Raw genomic sequence first — 25,641 nt, 5'->3', positions numbered from 1 at the left:
AGCTCTGCCGGGCTTGTGCTTGACTGTACGAGTGTGTAAGCCTCTGTCATTGACTGTCCAGCCGCCAATGTCCTCAGGCAGGAGCAGAGAAAAATAGAACAAAAATTGGAAAGCACCGTGGGGCGGTGGTGGAATCTGCCTGGTTTACACAAACGCGCCGAAATGCTGCTTCTCTTCTTCCCTGTCCAAGTTCAGGCTCATTTTGGTCCGTCCCAGAGAGAATTTCTCTCTTGTTTAATTGACTCTCTTTACTGCCCCTGTGCTTTTTATGTTTTATGACTTATCAAATATTAAGTGAATCTTTAGCTGTGACACCTTGAAGAAACCCGTGAGAGCGCTGCAGGGGGAATGAAATCTGACCCCCAAAGGCAAGGAAATAAGAAACCAAACCAAACCAGGATAATATGGGATATAATGAAAATACCCTACCCAGGGAGTGAATTTCTCAGCGTCTAGCAATTTAAATCATATCTTTGGCCAAAACAGAATTCTTGGAGTGTTTTCTCAGGAGTCCATGGTTTTCTGGTATAAAACGGATCAGCTGGTGTTTTCCTAAAACCATTAGTTGCTTTCCAAGCACAGTTCACACCCCCTTTCTGCAAATGGTGAATAAGGGTGTCATTAAAGGCCCTCATTCCCTCCACGGTGTTTCTGGAATTTGCTGGATCCTCTGAAAGCGTCAGAGGTTGGCTTTGCCCAAGGCTGTCCCAGGATTCCGAGGAGAGTCCAAGAGAGGCCCCTGTTTACTAGTTAGCAATTCCCTAAGTAAACAATGAACCCTGGGGAAAGGCACCCAGTTCTTTAGGGAAGATAGTTTTTTAGTTTACTTTTTATTTGAATGAAATCCTTCAAAACAATGGGAATACTTCTGTATACTCCCAGAGCCTGTTATCAAGGTGAATGTGATGAGCTCTGTGTTCAAAGACCTCTTCATCTATGTGTAGAAACCCCTAGACCGGTCTCACGACCTGTATGTCAGGATCAAAGTCCTGATGGCAACCTATACTCTGAGACCCAGTTTCCTCATCTGTGAAACAACTTCAGAGGCTGGTGAGGGTACTAATGAATGAAATGATGTGAATGTAGCATGGTGCCCGGCACACAGCATATGCTGTTCTCTCAGATTAAATATGCAATTACTTCTAATAGGGGTCCTTTTAAATAATTACTGTCATCTTCAGTAGGGAAATAATGCTGTATTATACTGGCTAATAAGGGGTTGTGGAAAAAAAACATGTTTTAATGGGAGGAAAGATACATGAAGTGGGCCATAGAAAGTGATCTCAATTACTAGAGTGGCACCATCAGGCACCCAAGTCCATGGAGTGAATCAAAAGAATTAATCAACCTGTGACCACAGGCCTGAGAATTAAGTGATGGCTTAGGGATTTCTGGGAGCTAGGTAAATGAGCTAGGTAAAATTCTTTCTTTCTTTTTTTTTTTGGTGGTGAGTGGTGCTGGTAGAACTCAATCAAGGGAACTGACATTTGTTTTCAAAGACGCAAAGCCATAGTTCATTCTTTGACTGTCTACCTGCCTCCCTGGATATCCAATGTTCTCTACATTTTAAAACAGAAGGGACTGCTTTATGGGCTATATGTTCTCTTTCATTGGTGCACACATATGAAAGACCCCCACAGTGGTTATTTGGACCACTTCCTTACCATTTTAGCCTGACTTCTGAAGAGAAATTAGAGACAGGGCACGCAGGGAGGTCCTGCAGAGGTAGGGTGTTTGAATCTGACAGATAGAGTTCAAGTCTTGGCCTCAGTCAAGACACTTTCCCTCTCTCTCTAAGCTGACACTGCCTGGCACTGGTGGACATGGGCAACACCAACCTCACAGAACTATCTTGAAACTTCAATGAGACAGCGCTTTCAATGTGCTTCACACACCACCAAGGGTGTAGCAGGTGTTCGATAAATGTTCGCGTTCTCTATTATTCCTGGCCAGCTCTAGCTACTCATTCTGGTGAACTCATCTTCCTGATTCTCTGTGGCCACTGAAGAATGCCTTGGACAAGCCAGCTATACAGTCATGGTGATAAGAATTTTAATAAATACTCTCAAAACTTGACAAATAGATTGAACTACTCATTAGATAATAGTGACAGGCTCATGATATCGTCTCCCTGCCTGAACACCCTAAAGCTTGGGTGGGTTATCTTTTCCCAGCGAATCCTTTCCTCTGAATCAAAGCCTGACCAGGAAGGGCAGACATTTTTAGCTTGATCCTGACATCTTTAGTGCTTCCCAATGGACTGGATGTGGGCACTGCCTGTCTTCCTCATGTCTGGGCCTGGGAGAGAGATCACTTTCCTAAACCACTTGACCACCCTGTTCTTTTGTTCCCACCACCCCCCTTCCTGCCCCCAAGAATGAACAATACTGCCAAGCTTTCTTCCCACAGCCACATGTGAGCACCTCCCCTCCACCCCCTCCCCCTGCCCTGGGATTCTCTCTTCTTCAAATCAGCCTGATGATAGACTGGTGACTCCTAGGTGAAAGGTCTGAAGGGGCACTGTCCCATCTCCATGTCCCTTGCTTTGTACCTAATGAAACAGTGAACTTCTTAACCAGAGGCTAAAAAGTCCTTTTGTAAAAGCTCAGTGTTGAGGAAGGACTGCCAAGTCACTTATATGATGGGTCATCTTTAATCTATCCAAGTGAAATCCTCAGGATTACAAAGTGTTATTGAAGAGTTCTGCAAATTTCTTTTTTGTCTTGTTTTCCTCTGGGGATCTCAAATTCTTTTTTTTTTTTTTTTTGATCTCTCTTTTTTTTTTTAATCTCAAATTCTTATTTGTTTTCTACATGCTTTGTGGACTGAATGTTTGTATACTTCCTAAATTCATCTATTGAAGTCCTTACCCCCCCACCCCCCCACTCCTACCTTGGGATAGTATTTGGAGGCGGGACCTTTGAGAGTAATTAGGTTTAAATGAGGTCATAAACGTGGAGCCCCCATGGTGGGATTAGTGTTCTTATAAGAGGGAGAAAGATCAGAGCTTGCCCTCCCATATATGAGAACACAGCAAGAAGCCAGGAAGATAGCTCTCACCCTGCACCCCACCCCCCACCCCAGCCTGCCGCCAAAGGAACCTCGTCAGCCTGCACCTTGATCTTAGACTTCTCGGCCTCCAGAACTGTGAGAAATAAATGTCTGTTGTTTGAGCCACCTGGTCTATGGGGATTTGTCCCAGCAGCCTGAGCTGACTAGGAGAAGGTACGCAATGCCTGTGTGAACACTGCCCATCATAAGGCTGGGCCCTTGCAGTAGTCAGGAAGTGGGTCTGGCTGAGGCATTAGGAGATAGCTCTTGCTGCATTGTTTTGCCAAGAATGTCTCAGTCCTGCTCTCTCCTTGGGTTCTCAGCCAAAATGGGTCTCAGTTACAGCATATGGATGCCTGGGTATCCTAATTCATCCCATTGTTGTCCCTAACGTAAATCAGGGCAGTGATGTAAATTTCAAATAAAAAGCATGGTTGGTGTCAGTCCAAGCAGCCATTAAAAATAAGATCAGGATTTATAATGAGCCTCATTGGGAGAGTAAAATCCTTCAGACTGCTGAAAACACCGGCCCTTACCAATGTGCAACATACAACAGGGCAAATGAAAACAAAAACGAAGTACCTATTTTCACAGTAAATGATATTGAGGTCCATATTTACTCGAGTGACGAACATATGGCAGTCAATTCTGACTTCATTGATCGTAGGGGGAGGCAGGGCATGAGCCACAACCACGAGACCCATGATTTGGCTGGGGACGGTCCTCCCGTGGGACAGTGACACCCTCAGTCGTAGCCGGCCCGTTATGTGAATCACCTGGAATAGAACATTAAGTACAGGACACAGTCAAATTTACATCCGGGCTGTAACAGTACTTCTTTTGAGAAATGCAGAATCGCGTCTGGAATAACGAATGTTAGCTTGAATCTGGTGTAATCATAAGGGCTGTCAAAGTGCCCTCAATGTCCTCAAGGCAAGAGACAAAAGAGAAATAGTCTTATACTCTGAGTGTTTCTCAAGGCAGCATTATTAGTGTGCTATTGCTATCTTTCAGGACTTATTTTTTTTCACGTTCAGAGGAAGTTCACAACCAGATAAAAGGACAAAGTTGAGCCCTGAGCTGCAAAAATAAATGTTTGCATTTTCATCCCTTGCTAGTGGATGATATCTGTCCTTCTCCACATTTCTACTGAATGGGATTCCATGGACGTCTCTTTTCAGAAGTGTGGCTCAGAGCTTTCCTTCGTTCTCAAAAAAGCCAAAGACTCCAGTGATTAAAAGATTCAGTGACAATGACATGAATGTGTCCTTTTGAGCACAGACGTTCCATGTTAGGCAGTGCTGAGTTAGCTGCACATGTAACACCATGCTTTATCACAATGCCCTGTGGGATGAAAGGTCCGAGGACCTCAGCGTATGATTTGTTCCTTGAGCTCTTACCGCAGTAGGTCAGGAAGGCTTGCACCGTGTTGGTGACAGCTCCGAAGTACTTGCTCAGAAACAAGAGGGAGAAAACTGTGCTGTGATTTTTGGTTTTTTAGCCAAAGTATGCCATGGATAGTCTGACCACCCACTCAGAACCAAACAATGTTGGTTCATCATCCTCACATTGTTTTCAATGATGTTTTTATAAAGCCCTCTTTTGAAAAAATTCCTTTATTTTTGAATTGAACATAGGAGATGAGTCCCACTGTGAGTTTCCTTAAATAATGTTTTGGGAAATGAATCATAAAAAGATGGAAAGCATGAGGATTCGTGTGGCACCGCTTCTGGGTGATGGAAGGCGCGTGTGTATATGTATGTGTGTGTGAGGGGGTTGGAGACCGTGTGTACCCTAGGTGTGTTCCTCGGGCCCTGTGACAGTGTGGGGTACCCTCCAAACGAGGTTGTAGAAGTACTTGCCACCATTTCCTGTTGCCCAGTTGCATAGCTGGCCGAGTTTCTGTGTTTGCTTTGCCTCTCCAAATGCACCTTGAGCCCCAGAGACACCTTTTGAGAGTCTCCTTTTCCCTCCTTGTCAGAAGAAACTGAAGTGGGAAGTGGGTCTCTGACCTCCCTGAAGCAATAAGAACTAGCATCTGCTCTCCTTCCTAGGGGCTTGACTGGTAATTCCTTTTTCATTGTGTTTTTAAGTTATTCAGTCTTCCAAAAGCAAAGCCACACTGCTGTCAGTCAGGAAGCAGGATCAAAGCTTATGGGGCCGCCCTTCGGAGTCCTGGCTGTTCTAAATGATCCCTCTTCCCTGTCCTCCTTCATGTTTGAGCCCAGAGCTGTGGATCTGGAAACCAATGAGGAGGATTATTTAGGTTATTTTAGGAGCAGTTTTTTGACCACCCGCATTAAAGTTGACTAAATTCATGCTTAATGCACCTTTGCTTTCAGCTTTGGTCAGACGAGCTACTTTATGAATATTTGAAAATGTTCCTAGAGGCAAGGATGCTAAAACATCATCACAGACACATATTTTTCAAGACCTCATTAACTAATAAAGAAATAGCTAAAAGAAATGGGATTAGCTTCACAGGAGGGGTGTTAACAGTCCCTGGTCCTCCTCCCAGCTAGGCTTACATAGATGCTCATTTATCATTATCTGTCTTGTTTTATCAGGAACAGTCAGCTTCTTGGAAAAACACGGATCTATAAATGCTCAGGAAAACTCACACCCAGAAATGATATGTTAAATAAATCCCCACTTGGTATTCTCTTCCAAAGCAATTTAAAGGCATCTGGGGTAGCAGACGTTTGAGGAAGCCAGGCAGGCTACTAGGGAGCTGCGTGGATGTCAGAGCTACCCGCCTCTGATCTCCTCCAGCTTTGCCCATGGCCATTGAGCTGTTGAAAGGGGTCAAAAGTTGGGTTGGGCAGGGACCTAGATTTGCCATCTCTTGATTTTTTTCTCCTGGAGAAAGCCACTCAACTTCACTGCATCTCTTTCTTTCCTGTGAAATGGGGATAATAATGACTATTCTGCAGTTATATTATGAAAGTCAAAGGAGGTGGTGGTAAACACTTTCCAAATCATAAAGAAGTATAAAAATTTTCATCATAATTCTGTTTGCCTTTAAAAATAATAAGGATAAGGATACATTTGATCTTGACCACAGGCCAAATAAATAATTATTACTTTAAAGGATCATGCCATATTTTATTTGGGAGAAAAATTGGGAGAGTCTATTTTAGGTCATTCTCCTTTTCATTTTTTAAGTGAGGAAAGTGGCTCTGTAACATTCCTAACTGGAATCACTGGGTTTGGAAATGGCAAAGAGAGCCTAGAATCCATGTTTCTAGGTTGTGTTTGGCCCCGGAGAAGGAAATGGCAACCCATTCCAGTATTCTTGCCTGGGAAATCTCATGGATGGAGGAACCTGGCAGACTATAGTCCATGGTGTTGCAAAGAGTTGGACACGACTGGGTACTTGTCAGCAGCAGGTTGTGTTTGAGCATCATTTCAACTTTGTTATGCTTTTATACGTTTTAAGTGCATATTCATATTGAACCAAAACATTAGAAGTTTACACCAGATGCCAATTTACTGCCTTAAGTAAGCTGTATATGAACCTTTGAAATGATTTCATGTATAGCAGAAGCCTGAATTATTTGAAAAGTCTGAGAAACTATACAAACTAAGAAGGGGAAAAAAAACCTAAGAAAATTGCCAATGCAATAAACAAAGCAGTTGTCAAGAAATGTCAAAGAACATCAGAGTGTGTTTGTCTGAGTGTATGTACATCTGGGGGTGGGGGAGAGAGAGGTTGAAGAGAAGAAAAGATATGTTAGGTCCTGTAATTAATTTTGGGGTTTAAATTATGGTATTTCCCCCAAATCCATTTCATAAGGCCAACAATTTTTTTTTTTCCTCCCATTGTGAGAAGTTATGTTCCGATTTTAGAAACACGGCAGAGAATATTTATCCAAACACACATACAGTTTGTTTGTTTGTTTGTTTTACTTTGTAGTTGCTTTGAAGCTTGAAGGCCTGAGGCTGGATAAAAAGTATTATCAGAAGATCTGGGTTCATATCCTAGCTCTGGCACTGCATAGTCATGCAACTATGATGCTCAGGAAATTGAAATGACTTGCTTACTTTCCAGGTCAGCATATTAGGGATTAAAAACCTAGTACAGAGAGAATAAGTACTCTGTAAAGATGTCTTTTGTTTTCTTAATGAGGTCATCAAAGGGCACTTTTTTGGTTTTTTAGTTTCTCAAACATATGCAAGGAGTCTTGACAGGTACCAGAGAGAAGCCCAAGGTGGATCAAATGTAAACCTGTTCTCAAGAGTTCGTAGGCTACCCAGTGAGAGGAAACAAACAATTACTCCTAATATATTAAGATTGGGAGATGACTCAGGGTCTGCTCAAATGGTTCTCCATTCTGGTTATATGACAGAATCTCCTGTGCTGTGTTGTTAAAGCATGGATTCCAAGGCTCCCTGCCCCAGAGATTCTAGCTAGGTAGGACTGGGCTGGGGTCCAACATTTGTTTTTTAGAACATCAAAGGTGATATCTACTACAGGATAATGTCTGGCTAAAGCGTTTGGACTTCTACCAGTGGTTCTCAACCTTACTACACATTGAAATCACCCAGGGAGTGGAGTCCCCATGTTAAAGCTGTATCCAAGACCAGTAAAATGTGGACCTCTGGGATACAGGGCTGCTGAGAGGATTAAGTAGAAATGTATACAAAGTGCCTGGTATATGCCTGATACACAGTATATGCTCAAAAAAATACTATCTTCTTAAATAAAAAGTGTGTACACCAAAGGAAAGGTATAGAATGAAACTTTGGGGATGCCAGGGTAGGCAGAAAATACTTTTGACAGAATGGATCTGGAAGGCTACATGAAACTGGCACTAAATTAAAACTGCCATAAGATACAGAATGGTAAAAGGGGTTCCAGATAGAGAAAAGGGCTGGAGCATAAAGTACAATAGAAACAAATACAAAAGATAACCTATTGGAGACACCCAGAGAGCCAGGAGCATTTCAACGAGGGTTAGCAGAAGAGACAGAGATGGGGCAAATACTAGGGACAAGCAGTAGAAGTTGCTAATGGGACCTGGAGAGAAGCATGGTGATTCTGAGCCTGTGTCATAGAAGATAATGGTAGACTAAATGATGACTGGGAATGCAGGAATTGCTGGCAAAGGGATGAAAAAGATTTCCCTGTGGACACTTAGTATTTGAGCAGCCTGGGGAGATGCTGGCAAGGTATCCTTTGATTGTTGGAAAAAGGGGTTGAGCGCTTAAGAGTTGAGAGATGAAGGTATGGTTGAAGACTTGATTGGTTGGTTGGTTTGTGCTCCACTTTGGGTTTTTTTTTTTTTTTGACTGGAGGTGATACTTAAAACCAAGCAATTCAATGGAATTACCAACGGAGAAAACATAGATAAGAGAAAAACACCAAAGGCATCCCCCCACCATGCCAGCCCTTTGAGTATCTGAAGCCTAAAGCAACTTAACTTCTCTAAATTGAATTTGCTCTATAATGATTACTTTTGCTTAAAAGGTGACCATTTATGAAAACTCTAAGCTCACTTTTTCTCCACCCCCAATTCCATTCTGACATAAATGCTAAGCTTTCCACATGGTCACCAGGCCCCGTGGTAACATCCCAAAACATAGGATGGCTTTTTTGTGCGGTTAAGCAGGTGAATGAGAAAAGATGTTGAATACAAGTAGATAAACCTAAATGCTAATATGATTTCACGAACTGTGAAACCATAAAAATAGTAATTTTAAAGTGAAAGGAATACTGTGGCTTAGAAATAACATTGAATTGGGAAACAGAACAACTGATCTCTGTTCTGATTCTGGTGACTTTTGGCATGTCTTCTAGCTTGACCAGGGCAGCATTTCCTCAGATCTAACAGGGAAGATAAGAGTCAGGTGCTGATACCTAGGATTCTAAGTTCTAGAGAATTCTATGACCTACTGCTCAGTAGAGGGGCTGTCACTGTGCTGTTACCCTACCTCCCACTCCCCTGACAGCTCCATGGTGAGGGCAGGAGCTTCCAAGGGCAGCTGCAAGCTAATCAATGCAGAGTTTACTTTAAGAATTAAATCAGTAAGGGTTTAGGGGTCGTATCCGGGTTGGAACAGTGCTTTGGTTTTGGCCAACGCCAGGTAAAAATTGCCTCTGTGTCCTAAAGGTTTGTCTTGGTCTGGTCTTTAATCTTCAGACATTCTTCAAAAGAGATTTCTGAGTGAAAAGATTCTTGGACCCCGAGCTCAATTTTATGTAAGAGCTCAGTTCTCACATTTCCTTTCATTGTTCTTGGTTTATCATAAAGAGCTGTGCAAAAATGCTAAAGCCCATATTTTTCTAAACCCCTTACACAGCACTGCCCAGACTCCAGCAATAGTGAAGCAGTAAGCACAGGATTTCTGAGTGGAAATCCCACCATCTTTGATAAAAATGTCCAAATTAGCATCATTTGACAGTTCCACATTGAAGAAATCATCGTCTGACTTTTAGTTTTCTTCTTGGATACAACAAGTGAGTGTGCGCCATGTAGAGAGTACATGATCGCGGAGTTTAGGACGAATGTGGGAGTGTTAACAAGCCATGATTCTTGGACAAATATATATTTCTCTTCCTGCCATATGCTCCTTTCTGTCATCTGTTGGTGATAAACACTTAGATGCGCTCCACTAATATCTTCTCATTATAAACAAGCCCATCACAAAGACCTTGATAAAACCTCCCCTCTGTCAATACTTAAGGAAAGAGAGTCCATGACGGGAAAATACATCTGGAAGCTATTCTCCATTCTTTTAGGAATAAATCTCACTACTAGTCCTATGAAACGTTTTCTTTATCAAAAGGAAGTGCTAAGTATTATGTGCATTATTTTCCACATATAATGTAAAGTACAGAATAAGGCTAGGCACAGGGATGAACCAAGAAGCTGCAGGCAGGAAAAAAACTATGATTCCCTGGGTTTAGAGCATCTTCAGAGATTTTTTTTTACTTGTCCTTTAAAGGAATCCAAATTTACCTTAAAAATTAAGCTTCCTTCTGGCACTCTGGCCTTTTTTCTTTTATTCCCCTGTAGAGGTCTGGTTCAGCATACAGATCATCAAATCACTAGCTCGGGTGGGAGAGTCAGCTAATTATTTTTAAGTGATGGGGGCTCTGGTGGCCCACAAACTGCTGAAAGATAAGGGCTTAGCTGGGTCTTCTGAATCTAAACATCTAGCCTACAGCCTAACAACTTAATCTAAACCAGCAGGAGAATATCAACCTCATGTAAATTACTTCATGCAAATTTTTAGGGAATGGGATTTCCTGAATTTAGAGCATATCATCGGTTCGGTTGGAGAAACTTCCCTAACAGGTCTCTCTGTCCCTCCCTCTCTGACTCCTGAAACCTAAGTCTTTGCACAAGGCCTGAAAAACAAAACCAACTCATCTGAGACCAAGAACTTGTCCATAGAGGCAGACACTAGGGAGAAGAGGACTCACAGCTGAAGTGAGGGGCAGGAGAACAGCAGTGTTAGTTCCCTTCCCTTTCCAACATCTCAGATTTTATTTCTAGAAACTGAGTGGCTTCTAGGAATGTTCATCATAATTTACAATGAAACTTAAGCAGTTGGGGATAAGAAAGGACAGAAGAGGGATAAGTTGACTTCTCAAGGCAGAGGTGAGACTGAGGGTGAGGGGAGAGGTCCAGGGGGAAATTGGGTCTTGGTAGGGGGCAGGTAAAGATGCACGCCTCTTCCGGGGCCAACGGAGATGCAACCGAGGAGAGGTGGTCGTGGAATGTCATCATCAACTAGGTCTAGAGGTTCTGATCAATTCAGGAACCACGTGGGTGGTAGGAGGCTTTCTGGAAGTTTGTCCCTAAGAATTTCCCTAAGAGCAGGGCTCCTCAGGCTTGGGTAAGATTTAGCACTTAAGGCTCAAGGACTAGCAAGAACCGGAGAGTTTTAGATGGGCTCAACTTAAGGGCAGCTCTGGCAGTGGAGAAAAAAGGAGGTGAGGCTGGGTACAAGGGAAGTATTCAGGGCAAAGTTAAGGAAGAGGATCCCCAGCAGTTCTCTCAGGTAGAAGACGACAGTCAGAAAGCGTGAATTCCCAGGGACTCCATTTGGTTTGACTGCAGAAGAGATGGGCAGGAGGGCAAATGCAATGGGAGTACAATCAGCTGATGCTTGGTCTGATGGCTGAGAAGGTTCACCAAGGGTGGGTTGTTGAAGTGGACAGACCTAGAGCTGTAGGTAAGGACATTCCCGACTCTGATAGGCAGAGGAAGGAAGGAAGCCAGGGGCTAATTTCCCTGTTTTCACTGAGATCCTAAGGTCCTGAAAGCAAAGACTCATGATGCATAAACATGAGGAAGGGGGCATTCTTCCTCTTACAGCTGAAGTCAACTTGCTCTGTCCTATACACAAATAACTAAATGAGCCAGGCACACGGGGGAAACATATTTTGCTCTTTAATTGGAAAGCCCACAACACCTAATGCTGATATCAGGGATTTATTTAAAACCCCAAACCCTCTAGGGTTAGTGGTTTTTAAATCTAAGCATGTACAGAAATCACTTGGAGAGCTAGTTCCAGGGCAGGAATACAGATGCAGATGTAAAGAAGAGACATGTGAACATGAAGGTGGGGGGTGGGGGGGGGTGGGATTACTGGGAGATTAGGTTTGACATAAATACACTACCATGTGTAAAATAGATAGCTAGTGGGAACCTGTGGGATAGCACAAGGAGCTCAACTTGGTGGGAGGGAGAGGATATGGGTACACATATGGCTGACCCACCTTGTTTTATAGCAGAAACTAACATGACATTGTAAAGCAATTATACTCCAATAAAAGAATAACACACACACACACATAATAGGGATCCCAAGGCCCTACTCCCCAAGCTCTGGATTCTTTAAAGCTGGAAAGGAACCTAGGAATCTGCGTGCCACCCAGCATTCCAAGGGCTTTTATGCCAGTGGTTAGTATAGCCATCCTTTCAGTCTTGCTGTAAGGGCAGGCCATTGGGTCACAAAGTGGGGCTTCCCTGGTGGTTCAGCCAGGAAAGAATCGCCTGCAATGCAGGAGACCTGGGTTCAATCCCTGGGTTGGGAAGATGCCCTGGAGAAGGAAATGGCAACCCACTCCAGTAATCTTGCCTGGAGAATCCCATGGACAGAGGGGCCTGGCGGGCGATAGTCTCCGGGGTCGCAAGAGTTGGGACATGACTTAGTGACTAAACCACCACTCTTGGGTCCGTCTAGCCGCAGCATCATCTTTATCTAGAGCTGAACGGATCTAGACATCTTAGAAAGCTGACCCCGCGGCTTATCACAGACTGCTTCCTAAATGAACAAAGAAAGATGTACATTTACGGTTAAATTAGGACTGAAAACCCCCCTACTCTGTAAACACAAGCCCTTGTCTTGGTTCCCCGGAAGTGGAGGATCAGCTCTTGATAAGCAGAAACCCTGGGCTGATGTGGGATTGGGGCGTGTTTTCTGTGCACGGGCTGCCTGACGGAGGCGCTGGGAGTCCTGCCAAGGCTCCTTCACTTGTGGGCTGCACTGTTGTGCCCCACGGTCTCAGGGGAGGTGGAGCTCTGCCAGTCCCTTCTCCCGAGCCCAGCCTGCCCCTGGCTTAGCTCCTGATTAATTCAGGGGAATCCTGGGAGGTTAACCCTTAATTTGATGGCTCTAGTGGGGAGCTTGAGAGATTGGTGGTAATTTATCACGCTTAGTTTTTTTTTTTTTTTTAATGTATAAACATTTTCCAAGGCAACACATAAAAAATTATTTTTAAAATCCACATTTAAAAAACATTAGCCACAGCATTCTTTTCTTACATGACTGTATCCTCCAAACACAGCAATTACTTCTCATCCATCTCTGTTAACAAGCTTCAAATATATAACATAAAAAATGTAACTACAATTAGAGCCTTAGATTCTCAAAATGTGGTCAGACTCCATATTTGTTTCCTATTCCTTTCGGAGAAAACAGTCTTTCTTCTACCAGGGATAAGATTTTTTTTAATTTTTTTATTGGGATAGTTTAACTAAGCTGAAGAGATTTCCTTAACGAGATTATGTAAATGTATGCCAAGGCTATAAACCACATTTTCTCAGAGAGTGGAACACTTCAAATATCATTTAATCAAACAGGACCATGGGTAGGAACACCTTTATAAATTGTTAAGGGGCAAAGCAAGACGGCTGAACTATACACATCTGATCAAATTTTGTTTCATTCAGTTACTTTATTAAAGTCTCCTAGAGAAGGACAGAGGAACACTGTACCTCCTTGGAGGGCAGCGTTTTTAGTCCTCTGTCACTTGATGTGGAGGAGGGATCTCACCCCTCACGGCCCCTGGAGGCCACTATGGCTTTAGTGTCGCTGACTTGAGGGTAGAGAGGCAGTTCTTCTCAGTGTAACTGACTGCAATTGTGTTTCCAACAGCATTAAAGAGAAAAAAAGAAGACTCGGAATTAGTCTTATGCCAAGTGATCCTTCACCTATAGATGCCTACAGAAACACTATATCATATTCTCTCTTTTCTTGAGGACGCAGGAGTTCCTATTAGGAAACAGATAATTCAGATAGTTTCTGTTTTCTATCCTTGCCCCCTTCATCTTTGTCGAAGGCATGTTTTACGTAAATTTCTTGTTTAGTGACACGTCTTGTTCTAAGTTAGTCTCGCACACCTTTGTTTCTGTTTGGTAATGGAATTTATAACCGCTCTAATCTGCGACAAATGGCCAAAGATAGCTGTGGACCTTGCTGAGTGCTTGTCTGTGTGAAGACAGTAGCTCCAGAGAGCTCTCTGCTCTCCTGAGAAAGGTTAGGGCAGCTCTTCTCTGTCCCCAGTCTTCCCAGGTGGCACTAGTGTTAAAGAACCGGCCTGCCGATGCCTGAGACATAAGAGAGGCATTTGGTCTCTGGGTAGGGGAGATCCCCTGGAGGAGGGCATGGCAATCCCCTCCAATATTCTTGCCTGGAGAATCCCATGGGCAGAGGAGCCTGGCAGGCTACACTCCTTAGGGTTGCACAGATTCGGACATGACTGAAGTGACTTAGCACGCGTGCACTCTGTCCCCTCCACCTGGCCTGAAGACCTGCAGGAGAATAAATGATTACATTTTGTTAAGAAGGAAAAGCCTTCAGAAGAAGAGCTCCAAGATATGGGAGTCAGCTCCTCCTCTCTTCCTCAGTGGCAGAGGATAAAGAATTAAAGACAATTATCCACATGGATGGGTAGACCAGTCCTTGTGGAAGGGCAACTCTGCTGTCTCAGGAGCTGAAACTTATCTTTTTTTAAAGCAGTCGTCCCTCTTAAAGGGAAAACACACACATACGAGGACTTGAATTACTGATAATTTAAAAAAAAACTGAACGCAAACAGATGGGTCCTAAATATTGTGGAACAATGAAAGTCCTGACATTCCCCAAATTTAGACATGAAACTCCTTACAGATCAAACCTAAAAGTGATCCCTTCCCAGGGGGCTGTTGTAGGTAACTGGAACTCTTCAGGAGTGCAAGAACAAGGAATTCTCTTAAGCTAGGCACTTTAGACTCAAATAGGTGCAAGAAACAAAGAATGCACAGTAGGAGCCAAGGTGCTTCACTTTTTCTGGCACACTCAGGCAATGTTCAGTTCTGTGTTTGCAGAGAGGCACTCCTTTCTCTGTGTCAATTTCCTCACTGGGAAAGCGAGTGGGCTTTCCTACATGGGGTCTGAGACCCTTCCTTGCTGTGGTGTCTGTTAAATCTGGCATGTTTAAACATGAAGCTTTGAGCCATCATCAAAGCCCTAAACCTCTATAACTTCCCATCTGTATTATCTTGGTTCCATTCTTCGTGAGGCCTGGATGTTACGTGTTAGGCATTGATTAGCAAAGGACATTTTCTGAAATGTTTCTCAACCTGCCCTCCGTCTGCTATAGCTGATATTTTATAAGGCTGCTTCATTCAGCCCTATATCTCATCCTTAATGAGAGCAATTTCTAGGAATGACAGGCCTCTCAAAACGTCTTGCTTTGTGGAGTGAATGAATCCACGCCCTGCCAAATCCTCTTTGTGTGTGGCCCCCCAGAAAGACAGCGCACTGGGGCTGGGGGAGCGCCTTGCAGGCTACCTCGTGCATCCACCCACCTTACAGTCATGGAGACTGAGGCTCAGTGAGGTGAAATGTCTTGCCCAAGGATGTACAGCCAGTGAGCGGCAGACACAGGAAGAAAAGAGAAGTCTCCTCATCTCTCACCCAGGGCCCCTCTCCCGTTCAGCAATACATTTCTGGGGGAAGGTTCCGCCCACTTTTCCTCTTTTGTTTTCCCAAATGTGTTTCTATCTCTATATAAATAACTCGATGAAAACTTAGGATTTTAACCTTCAAAGGACCCCGTGGCACTGACATGGGTTATTATCCATTCAGCATGTGCAGTTCAGAATGCTCACATGACTTTTGTGCGTGTCACCAGCTCATTTGCTGCATTTGGTTTATTCAGCCATGATTAGAGATAGTCATTTACAGTCACACATTTGGAAACTCTTTAACAAGCTTCTGGCAGTTTCCTTTCCAGAGCTGTTTAAATAGATGAGGGTGTGGTATCAGCAGTTTCCTCCATCCTACTGATTATCCCTGTTATGCGTACGTCTTTACCAGAACTTCCCCATTTTGTAGAAAGGCTTTTAAAAAAGAGAGAGAAAACGACCCAAAGATGCACACATCCTGGAGCTGATCAGTCATCATTTCAGGAAGACTGACTAAAAAATTAAAATTGAAACCACCACACTATAACCTGAAAAATTCCCTGAAAAAAAAAAATCCCCCTCCCTCTTTTCATTTTAAAGAATACTTTTTGAAGTAATTGGCACAAAGACTGTTCTGGTGCAGATTGCTCCAAGTGTGCTCTTGGCAAGAACATCATAAGCACTAGAAAAACTTTAATATGCTCGAGAAGCCAAATACAAACTGACACCAGGAACTCAAGTGTGGGAACAAACAGGGGAAAAAAGAGAGCATCTCAATTTAATACAAACCTACATACAAAGGGACCAATTTCTCCGATTCATGGTTTAGCATACAATGCAGCTGTCCTCTGAGTGAATACAGAATAGTTATACATAAGAAATTAGAATTATCAATTCGAGGGAATTTCTCAAGAGTCCTTTTGATATGTAATAATGCGACTATGATGCCGAAGAAATCCAGGCATCAGTGCATTAAATGACATCAGGTTGGAATCTGTTTAGAAAAGGAGGGTTAAAACTTAGAGAAGGGTCTCTTTGATTTGACCTCTGGAGCAGAGCTCTGCAGCGAAGCTCAGAATGAACAGCTTTACCCCTACCTGTAGCCTTGCTTTCCAGGTCTTTAAAATATAAATTTGGATACATGTAGCACAGGGGGGAAATTATTCTAGAAGTGTCTCCTACATGGCACGGAATGGGAAGAACTGTGGACCTTTGCACTCTGCAGGATACAGGGAGAGTCTTCCATTCTCTTTATACCATCGAATGTAAGACGAGAACTATTAAAAGAATTTTTTTTCCTTCCTCAAGTCATCATCTCCTTTGCTATTTTATGGTAAGGATTCAAGGATTTGGAAATTTTCTGCATCTTTCTCCATCCACATTTCAAATTTATCCCTGATTGTGACCAACACTTATTTTACCCTGAAACTGAAAAGATGGCTCCATTTTCACAGTCTTGCTAAGTAAGATTTCTCCTGCAACCCCCTGGAGTTCAAACGTGCTATAGTTTTTTTTTTTTTTTTCTCTTGGAGAACGTTTGAAGTCCCCTTTAAAAATAATGCCTGGAGGATATTTTTCCCTAATACCATTTAAAGAAACTTGAAAGCATATGGCTTTCGAAGCACACAGGGTTCTAATGAAGTAATCAGCAATACTGCTCATATGCAGACTTGCACCAGAAGCAATCCTACCCAGCCCGTATCAGTCTTCAGCATGAAGTAAAATCCTGCAGAAACCCCCTTCCTCCACCTGCCGTGTAAAGGCTTAGCAAGCCAGGGTTCTCAAGCGGTGACTTTCAACCTTTGAAGGATGGAAGGTGGTAGAGAGGTTGTGTTGGGATCAGAACTGTCAGGAGCAAAGGAAATCAATCTAGTAGCTTGTAAGGCAACTCAAGACAAATATTCCTCAGTCCTACAGCCTCCCTTCATAGCATGGGAGGAGAAAATAAAGTTTCTTTATAGGGTTCTATTTGATGTAGTCCCTCTAGCTCTGCCATTACCTTAGGTGATTCTCCACACAGCCAGCCAAGACTAAATAAAACAAAAACATGGGATATTAATGCACTTTCCCTGGAACTGGAAAGAGCATGCTGTTCTGCAGTTTTGCAGTGGATTCTCTAAATCCATCACAATTAAAATCCCACTTCTTCAGGCACAACCTCATTAGTGCTGAAATATCACATCTTGAGCTATTTCCTTGGGATTTTAGCAAAACAAGTAATGATTCTTTTGATTATAGGAGTGACTTGTGCTATCATGACTGCCAAGTAAGTATGCAACTGTTTAAAAGAACCAGAATCAGCACTTGATTTTTTTTTTTTAATTCCTGCCTTGGTTTAGGCAGACATAACCCCACCCCCACCCTCCTCACCCACAACATCCCCTGCTCCATAGCAATGGCGAAGGGAGGAATAAGGTGAGCAGAGAGGGCTGGCAGATGTATGAGTGACTCAGCTTCAAGGCAATGTCTTACTCTTTTCCTGGTCTATAACTGGTCAGATAATACTTCTCAAACATCCAAATGCTCCTGCAGCATTCAAACTCCATGATTTCATTCATCCCACAAGTTTTGCTCAGGTGAATCTGTTGCTGGGCACTGTTCTTGGATCAGGGGTTATAGCGATGAAAAGGACCCACAGAGGAGAGGGATAAGATCTGAGAAATGCCTCTGGCTGTTGTCAGTGGCTGCTCTGGGGGCCTGAGTGCAGGCAGGAAGACCAAATAGGAGGCTCCTACAGAAGTCCTGGTGGGGGAGATGGTGGCGGTCCAGGAGGAAATGATGGGAAGTAGTTGGGTTGTGGATTTTGAAGGAAGAGTGGGTGGAATTTGCTGATGTATTAGATATGGGGTCTGAGGTCAAGAGTGGACTCAAAGGATACTCCTAAGCTTTTGCTCAGGATGGAAGATGGTGCCACTTACTGGAGTGGAAAGGACTGGTGATGGCAAAACATTTTGAGGGGTGGGTTTTGTTTTGGTTCTGTTAAGATTGAGCCATTGTCAACATCCAAATGAAGATTCAGTAAGACATAGAAGTTTAGATGTACATCTTTAGTCGCTTTTTCAGAGTGAATTCAGAAATCTTCTACATGCTAAAACATAAATAGTTCTAGAAATTTTACACATATCCTTTATGATAAATGCTATTGGAAACTGAGGGAATTAGTGACGTGCCTGCTCCAATCCCTGGTTTTTCTAGTCCACATCTAAGAGGACAAAGGGGGAACATTCTGATAAAACACACCATTGAGTCGGGACCAAAGAAAAGCACAGTGGGCCAGGTGAACAACAACAAAAGTGCTCCAAGTCATAAAGCCAAGAAGCTTGCAGATACTTTCACAAGACAAATTCTCTCCTTTCTATTTTCTTTAAGTATCACTTGCAAAGCATCTGTCTTTTTAAGTAGGGGGACAAATTTCCTAATCCAGGCCAGGAGACTAAATCTAGGTATCCCGGGCCATGTTTGGCAACATAGAGGAAAGTGCAGAAGGCATTGTGTTTAAGAAGATTCAGATTTAATGTGCTAGGAAGGCAAACACTGTCACCGAGTCCTGCTGCTCCCCGCTTTGTCCGATCTCTGGAATACGTCTGAGTTTATGACCAGGAGAAAGACAATGTGTAGAGGTTACTCCTGGCAGAAGACTGGCAGGTATTTAGAGAACATTGGTCCACGTAGCCAGGGCTCTCCTTTCAAAAACACCTGTGCAGAGGACTCTGGGTGGTACACTCTCCCAAAGCAGTGACCTTCTCCTTGAGCTACCAGAGGACTGCTATTTGTATTTGATTTCCTTAATCCCACTAAAGCAGCACAGGCGGCTTAGGTGGTAATTTATTTATAAGAAATGATAATAAAGCTTCAACAATTTGAATGCTGTGTAAAAAATGGGAGGCAGATCGTGCAGAGGCAGGATAGCCAAACTTAGAAATGAGTATTATGACAATTTTTTGGTTTATCTACCCTTGGAATCAATTTTGTCATTTTTAATTGACTGATTTTCCCTTGTTTGCTTAACAATTTATTAATTGATTGCTATGCTCATGCAATTAATTCAAAAGCTGGCAAGTTTAACGCAGAAAAATTAATTTTCTTTTACCAACATGTCACTTAAAATACCGTTTTGGAAGCCTGGGTTACCAGAAAATTACCTTCAAATTGATCAACAAGGAAATTAGATGGTAGTGTCCTTTGACATCTGTCAATCCAAAATATGTCAGTGTCTTTCTTTTGTTTGAATGGGCTTTCTCTGCTGAGTAAGGGATTAAAAAAAATACACTGGATATTAAAGCAAACTTACTTTGCATCTTAAAAGGCAGAGAAAGGGAAGCAGTTTCTTTATATAAATTGTTGTTTAGTTGCTCAGTTGTGTCCAACTCTTTGCTACCCCATGGACTATATATAGCCCACCAGACTCCTCTGTCCATGAGATTTCCCAGGCAGGAATATTGGAGTGGGTTCTATTTCCTTCTCTAGGGGATCTTCCTGACCGAAGGACTGAACCCAAGTCTCCCACACTTCCCAAGTGGTGCAATGTAAATAATCCACCTGCCAATGCAGGAGGCGCAGAAGATACAGGTTTCATTCCTGGGTTGGGGAGATCCCCTGGAGAAGGAAAAGGCAACCCACTTCAGTATTCTTGCCTGGGAAGTCTCATGGACAGAGGAGCCTGGTGGGATACAGTCCATGGAGTGGCAAAGAGTTGCACATGACTGAGTCACTGAGCACCTCATCTTTATGTAAATAGGCAATGTTTAAATGAATTTTCTTTTTTACTGAGAGAAATTTGTAGATAAGGGGTAAATCTTAAAAGAGAATGTGAAAATGAAGAGAACATGAAAATAAATGGGCTCCCTGGTGCCTCAGCTGGTAAAGAATCCACCTGGTATGCAGGAGATCTGGGTTCAATCCCTGGGTTGGGAAGATCCCCTGGAGAAGGGAAAGGCTACCCACTCTAGTATTCTGGCCTAGAGAATTCCATGGATTGTATAGTCCATGGGGTCACACAGAGTCAGATACAACTGAGGACTTTCACTCATCAATATAAAGCTTATTGCCTTCTTCCCTAAGCAGCTCTTTTGACATTTTTCTTTATTTTCCCTTAGTTTGAACCCTTAGTAGGTATGCCAGGCCTTATGGGAACAGACTTGCCAGGGACATAAATATAAGCCCAGCCCTAAAGAATCCCTGGAAATGCAAAGTGTATGGGGGAATGTCCTGGCCAGGCACAGTGGGGAGGGGCTTCAGGAGGAGACAGCCCTTGAGCTAAATGTTTATGGACCAGTATGATCTGATTGGCCTCTAAGGCCAAGAGCTACTATAAGCCAAAGCCAAAGATACAAGACGGCTGTTGGCATATAGGAATTGAGAGGAGGGCAGAGACAGAAGAGAGGAGAGTAAGGGGGAAAGGCTGGGGCACAGAAAACTGGCTGATGGTAGAAAGCTGTGATTGCCCTACAAAGGAAAGATGACTATTTTGTAGATAAAGCGGGAGCTGCTATTAAAGAAATGATCATATGACTTGAGATAGAGGAAGAAAACTATAAGGGAGGGCATTCATTCAGTAATTTATTCACTCATTCATTCCTTCAAATGATCAATGTTTACATAGCCTTTATCAAGCAGTGCTCTGTGCCAGTCATTGGGTCTATCATAGTCATTAAGGAGTTCACCTCCTGTCTGTCTGTATTTAGAGTGTGATTGGGCTATAACAGGAAGGTGAATGAAAGGAATGGCTGGCAGCCTGTAGGGGTGAGGGTAAAGAAGAAATGTGGGTAAGGCTAGTGTTCAGGCTTACTCAGGCTTGAACCTTGGACCACTCTCTATTTTTAGTAACACTTCTATTTCATCAGTAAAGCTAGAAGTATGGAGTGCATCACTTCTCTTGGGCTCATCTTTGATCCTCGGATTCTCACTTCCCAGTCCATCAACAAGGCTTGAGAATTCTTCCTTTACCATGTCTCTTACTACTGATGTTATATCCATTCCAAGTGACATTGATGAACACAGACCATGGCACTCTTATGTCTGGGCAACGTGGTGGGCAGCTTCCTAACTGGGCTTTTTTATTTTTTTTTTCCCCACACTGGCCCATCTGGCATTTTGCTGCCCAGTTCACCTCCCTAAAGTATTTTCACACAGAGGAAAGCAGACCAGGAGTGACCTGGTCTCCCTCATCTCCTTGTGGTGGAACTTTGGAGCAATCCTACAACTTCACTGAGCCTCCAATTCCCCTGTGTCATACAGGCACCAGCATCCTTACCACCCCTACCTTACGGAATTGCTAAAAGAACCAAATGAGGCAGGCAGTGCCTCTAAGATACCTTGAAAACATACAGCATCATTTAGATATAAACTATTATAATTATTACTCTTACTTTTCAAGAAACTTGATTCTGGAATAAAAAAACTTGGCCCCCTTAGCTTCATGAAAATCTTGTGACCATTTAGTTTGAGTGTTTATAACCTCATTTTCCATAACTTCCCTCCCTAGACCCCAAATGCTTTGCATATCATCTCCCAAGCTGCCTTGTGTTCAGCTTCTCTGTACCTTTATACACACACTGCTCAGACCAGGAATTCCTTCCCTAACCCCCTCCATCAGTGACAACAATATTCACTTATCAAGATCTGTGTCAAATCTCTTCTCTTTTTTGGCTACTCTAGCCCGAAGTTGTCTCCTTCCCTTTGAATTTCTACTGTTGTTTCTACTGCCCAGTCAACACTAGAGATGTATACCTGGGATTGTTCTTTTCTTGTCTCTCCCTCTGTCTCTCTCTGTGCCTTTAAGGCATGGAGAGTGTCTTTTATTTCTCTACCTGCCTCCCAGGACACAGACCAAGGGAGGTACTCAACTGATGAGCAACTGCTTGGACACTATATCTGTGTCCTGGGTGAGAGCCCACCGTCCCTGACCTACTTTGCTTCTTTTGATCCTCTAAAGGAGTAGCCTCTAAAGGAGGTAGAGCAGGTATTTCCATTTTATAGATAAGGGCCTGGAGGCCACAGAGACAAAGTGTCTGTGATTCCAGAGCTGAAATACAGCTCCGACGGTCCTCCAGGCTCACTGCTCTTTACCACGGACCATCCTGTATCTCCTGCCACTCTCAACTCCTTTTCTGATCCAGCTGAGTCTAGAATTGTCCACTCCTCCCTTAACGCTTGAAAAATTTTCAATACAAAATTATCTTTAGAAAATACATACTGGTAAGATTCCCCTTGTGGTTAATTACTCCTGGAATACAACTAGATACTTTAAGAAGCCACCCTGCTGGAACTATAGGAAATGTCCAGTGAGTTTGGCTTATTCTTGCCCCAAAGAGCACCCTTATTTCTTTTTCAGGGATCATAAAGTGTATTACTAGTTATTGACTCTGGTAACTAAACACTTGATCTCAATGCAAAAAGCAATATTTAAGGTGTCAATCACTAAACAAATTCACAGCTGGCTACTATTAACATTAGAAAGCTAATAACAATAACCAAAGTGAGCACCATCTTTATGCAGCCTGACCACATCGACAGTGGATTCATGGCCACTTCCAGAATCCGTCTCCCTGAGGCAACCCACAGCCCCCACTGTGAGGATGGAGCCATGGTGGTGACTTCCAGACATTTCCTCTTCCTCTTGAGAACAGACTTCCTGTCCTGTGTCCTCCTCAGAAGTAAAATGGGTAATCTGTGGGCTTCTATTAATACTAAAAACAACCTCTCTTCACAAAAATATATGCATCAAGACCAGAAACAAAATGGGGAAAAGCTCAATTCGTAGTGATAAACATGAGCTAAGCCAATAGCTCCTGAAATGCTAAAAAAAATCCTAGATTTTACTGTTATAATCCAATAAGGATAATATTGGCTATTAACAGAGACTTGGAGATTTCAGAACATTTTCACTCATTTAACCTCACAATAACTCTATCATATTTCAGAAAGGGTGCTGTTATTTACTTTCCACAGACTGAGGGAGGCTAAATGAGTTCCCTAAGATCAAATATGCACCAAATGGCAAGTGAAAGTGAAAGTGTTAGTTGTTCAGTTGTGTCCAGCTCTTACCAAATGGCAAAATCAGGATTAAAACCCACATTTGTTAATTTTAAGACCATGGCTTAGTATATTCTACCAAGTTACCAAATACTATTTACAAGATTATTTTTGATATTAGTCATTACATATATGGGATTTCCCTGGTGTCTCAGTCCATGGGGTCACAAAGTATCAGACAGGATTGAAGTGACAGAGCACGCACATAGGCATTACATGTATAAGAGCTACTTACAAATATGTGTTGATGATTACTTTCAGCTTTTAATAATTTACAGATTATTTCTGTTAATTTGCTTGGTAGCTATTGGACAAAAACAATGACTATTACATAACTGATAGCTATAGAGAGTTTAGATTTCAATGACATGTGTGACTCAATTTCTGTACAAATATTTTAGTCTCCAATTAATTTTTATACAGCTCACCAAATGGATTCTGTGGTAGTCTTCACCAATCATAAACATCCCTACTGAATTGTCTAGTTATTTTGGAAAGATATAGAACAATCCCTCTATCTATCCACAGGCTCATTTTTCTGTCTTCCTCTGACTTATCAAAGATACTACAAACAGTTCTGGGAGTTCACCAGCATTCAGTCCTTTTAAGAATTCTGGTTTTCTAAGTGATATGTTCAAATTCCAACAGGAGCACTAGAAATAACAGATTTCACCAAATTAGAAGTAGCACAGGTGTTATGGCTCACTTCTGCCTAAGGCAGAACCATCAGGCACAGCTTGGAAGCAAGTCCTTCTCTATGAATGACTTTTCATTTCTAAGAAAAGGAATCAAGGTGGGACATTGCATGTCTTTCACTGGGATGCCATTCACCTTCTTCTGTACTCTGTGCCCAGATAGGCTAGTGAGGTGCTAGGTGTGGTCACTGATGGTGATTTCCAATAGTGCTAATAGCAACAAGTGATACATAGAGGGAGAAGCTTTTTGTCAGGTTTCCTCTGGAGCTGGAAACGTCCACTTTGGGCCTGGCGTCCTGCTTGTGTTGTCTAGCACTCACCCCCACAGTTGGCTCTGGGCTTCTCCATTTGGCTAAGTCTGCATGCCCATATCTAAAGACTTGGCCTGCTGTAGTGTTGGTCTCTCATGTAAGACCTCACATGGCAGTTAATACAGCCTAAACACCCCAGTGAGAAATGTGCATGTTTCAGAAGGCCCCACATGGTCTGTTAAATCAGCCCTTCCTCACAGTAGTCAACCACCACTTCCATGGACCTCTAAACTCTACAGTTCTATGCTTCTTAAGAGAGAATGGGGAAAAACGTATAGGCAAAGAATCACGAAAGGATTGGTGGTATTTGTCCTTGGGGACAAATGGACAGTGAGGATGCTGTCATTCTCGGAGACGGATTGTCTATTTGTGCCTCTGCATTTTTTGAAAATTCAGTGGGAAGGGAATGGGGACACAGACCCCAGGATTGACATGAAATATCACCTGTCCACACTCCACTGAAGCCCTGGCCTCCCTAGACTTATACTGTCACCTCAGAGCCAACATTCTGGGGCTGACCCCAGGCCACTGCCCCTCCCAACGCTCCCCCCGACCCCCGCTCCTAAGCATCCCATGAAAGTGAGGTCAGAGAGGAGAGGAAACTAGAATGAACAGAAGACCTCCTTGGCAGGTGAAATGTGTCTTTCATGTCATCCTTTTCCATGCCCCTCTCCCCATTCCATCTTCCTGAAGTCTCTCTGCTCGCTCTGCCAACACCCATGACCCCAAACCACACTCTGTTCCATCCCTGCGCCCTGCCTGTGTTCTTAGAGCTCACTTGTAAAGAACATCAGAGAAAAGAACACCCTTTAATATTAGATGGTACTGCTTCACCACACCACAGACTATTGCTGTCTTAGTTTATTTCATTCACTCCTTCTATCTCCAGCCTCCCCAGCCCTGCTCATGGGGGTTCCCGGGCACCTCTGAGTGCTGTTTCTCCTGCTGTTCATCTCACTGGTTACATTAGTTTCTTAACAGGCACAGTTATCAACTCCAGAGTAACCAATTTTCCTCTTTCCAAAAGTCTGAACTGACAAGAGAAGATACCCTGGGACTGACCTGCGAACAGCAGGAAGCCAAGTTTGTGTGAAGTTTCTGTATCTTGGCTATTATAAGGCACGGATAACTTTTCCCAGAAAAAGACAGCTGCGTATTTTGTTGCTCTTGTAAGATGGACATCTGCCCATTCTTTAGGTGGAAAAGAGTTTTAAAAAGATGAGAGAGAACAAGTTTGGGAAGTAAAGGCTCAGGGAAAAATTTCTTCCTTTCCCTAAGAAGGGTTCTTCCAGTCGTAGTTCCTGGATTCACGACAAGGAGCCCGTAGATTTTTCTGGATATATATTTTCCTGCTTTGTGGGGTAT

The 25,641-nt window shown here is 43.0% G+C and overlaps 1 protein-coding gene across 17 annotated transcripts in view; it reads right to left on the bottom strand.

The window, feature by feature from the left end:
- The window catches only part of NPAS3 (neuronal PAS domain protein 3), a 930,536-nt gene that overhangs the window by 26,166 nt on the left and 878,729 nt on the right, over positions 1 to 25,641 (bottom strand). For all 17 annotated transcript variants that reach the window (XM_043921657.1, XM_043921658.1, XM_043921659.1 and 14 more), the window contains one exon: positions 3,634 to 3,827. In XM_043921657.1, the coding sequence (XP_043777592.1) occupies positions 3,634 to 3,827 (194 nt within the window). The remainder of the gene's footprint in view (positions 1 to 3,633; positions 3,828 to 25,641) is intronic.

Source organism: Cervus elaphus, chromosome 13 (assembly GCF_910594005.1).
Source record: "Cervus elaphus chromosome 13, mCerEla1.1, whole genome shotgun sequence".
In the NCBI taxonomy this organism is placed as follows: domain Eukaryota; kingdom Metazoa; phylum Chordata; class Mammalia; order Artiodactyla; family Cervidae; genus Cervus; species Cervus elaphus.
This window is presented reverse-complemented; position numbering and strand designations above follow the sequence as displayed.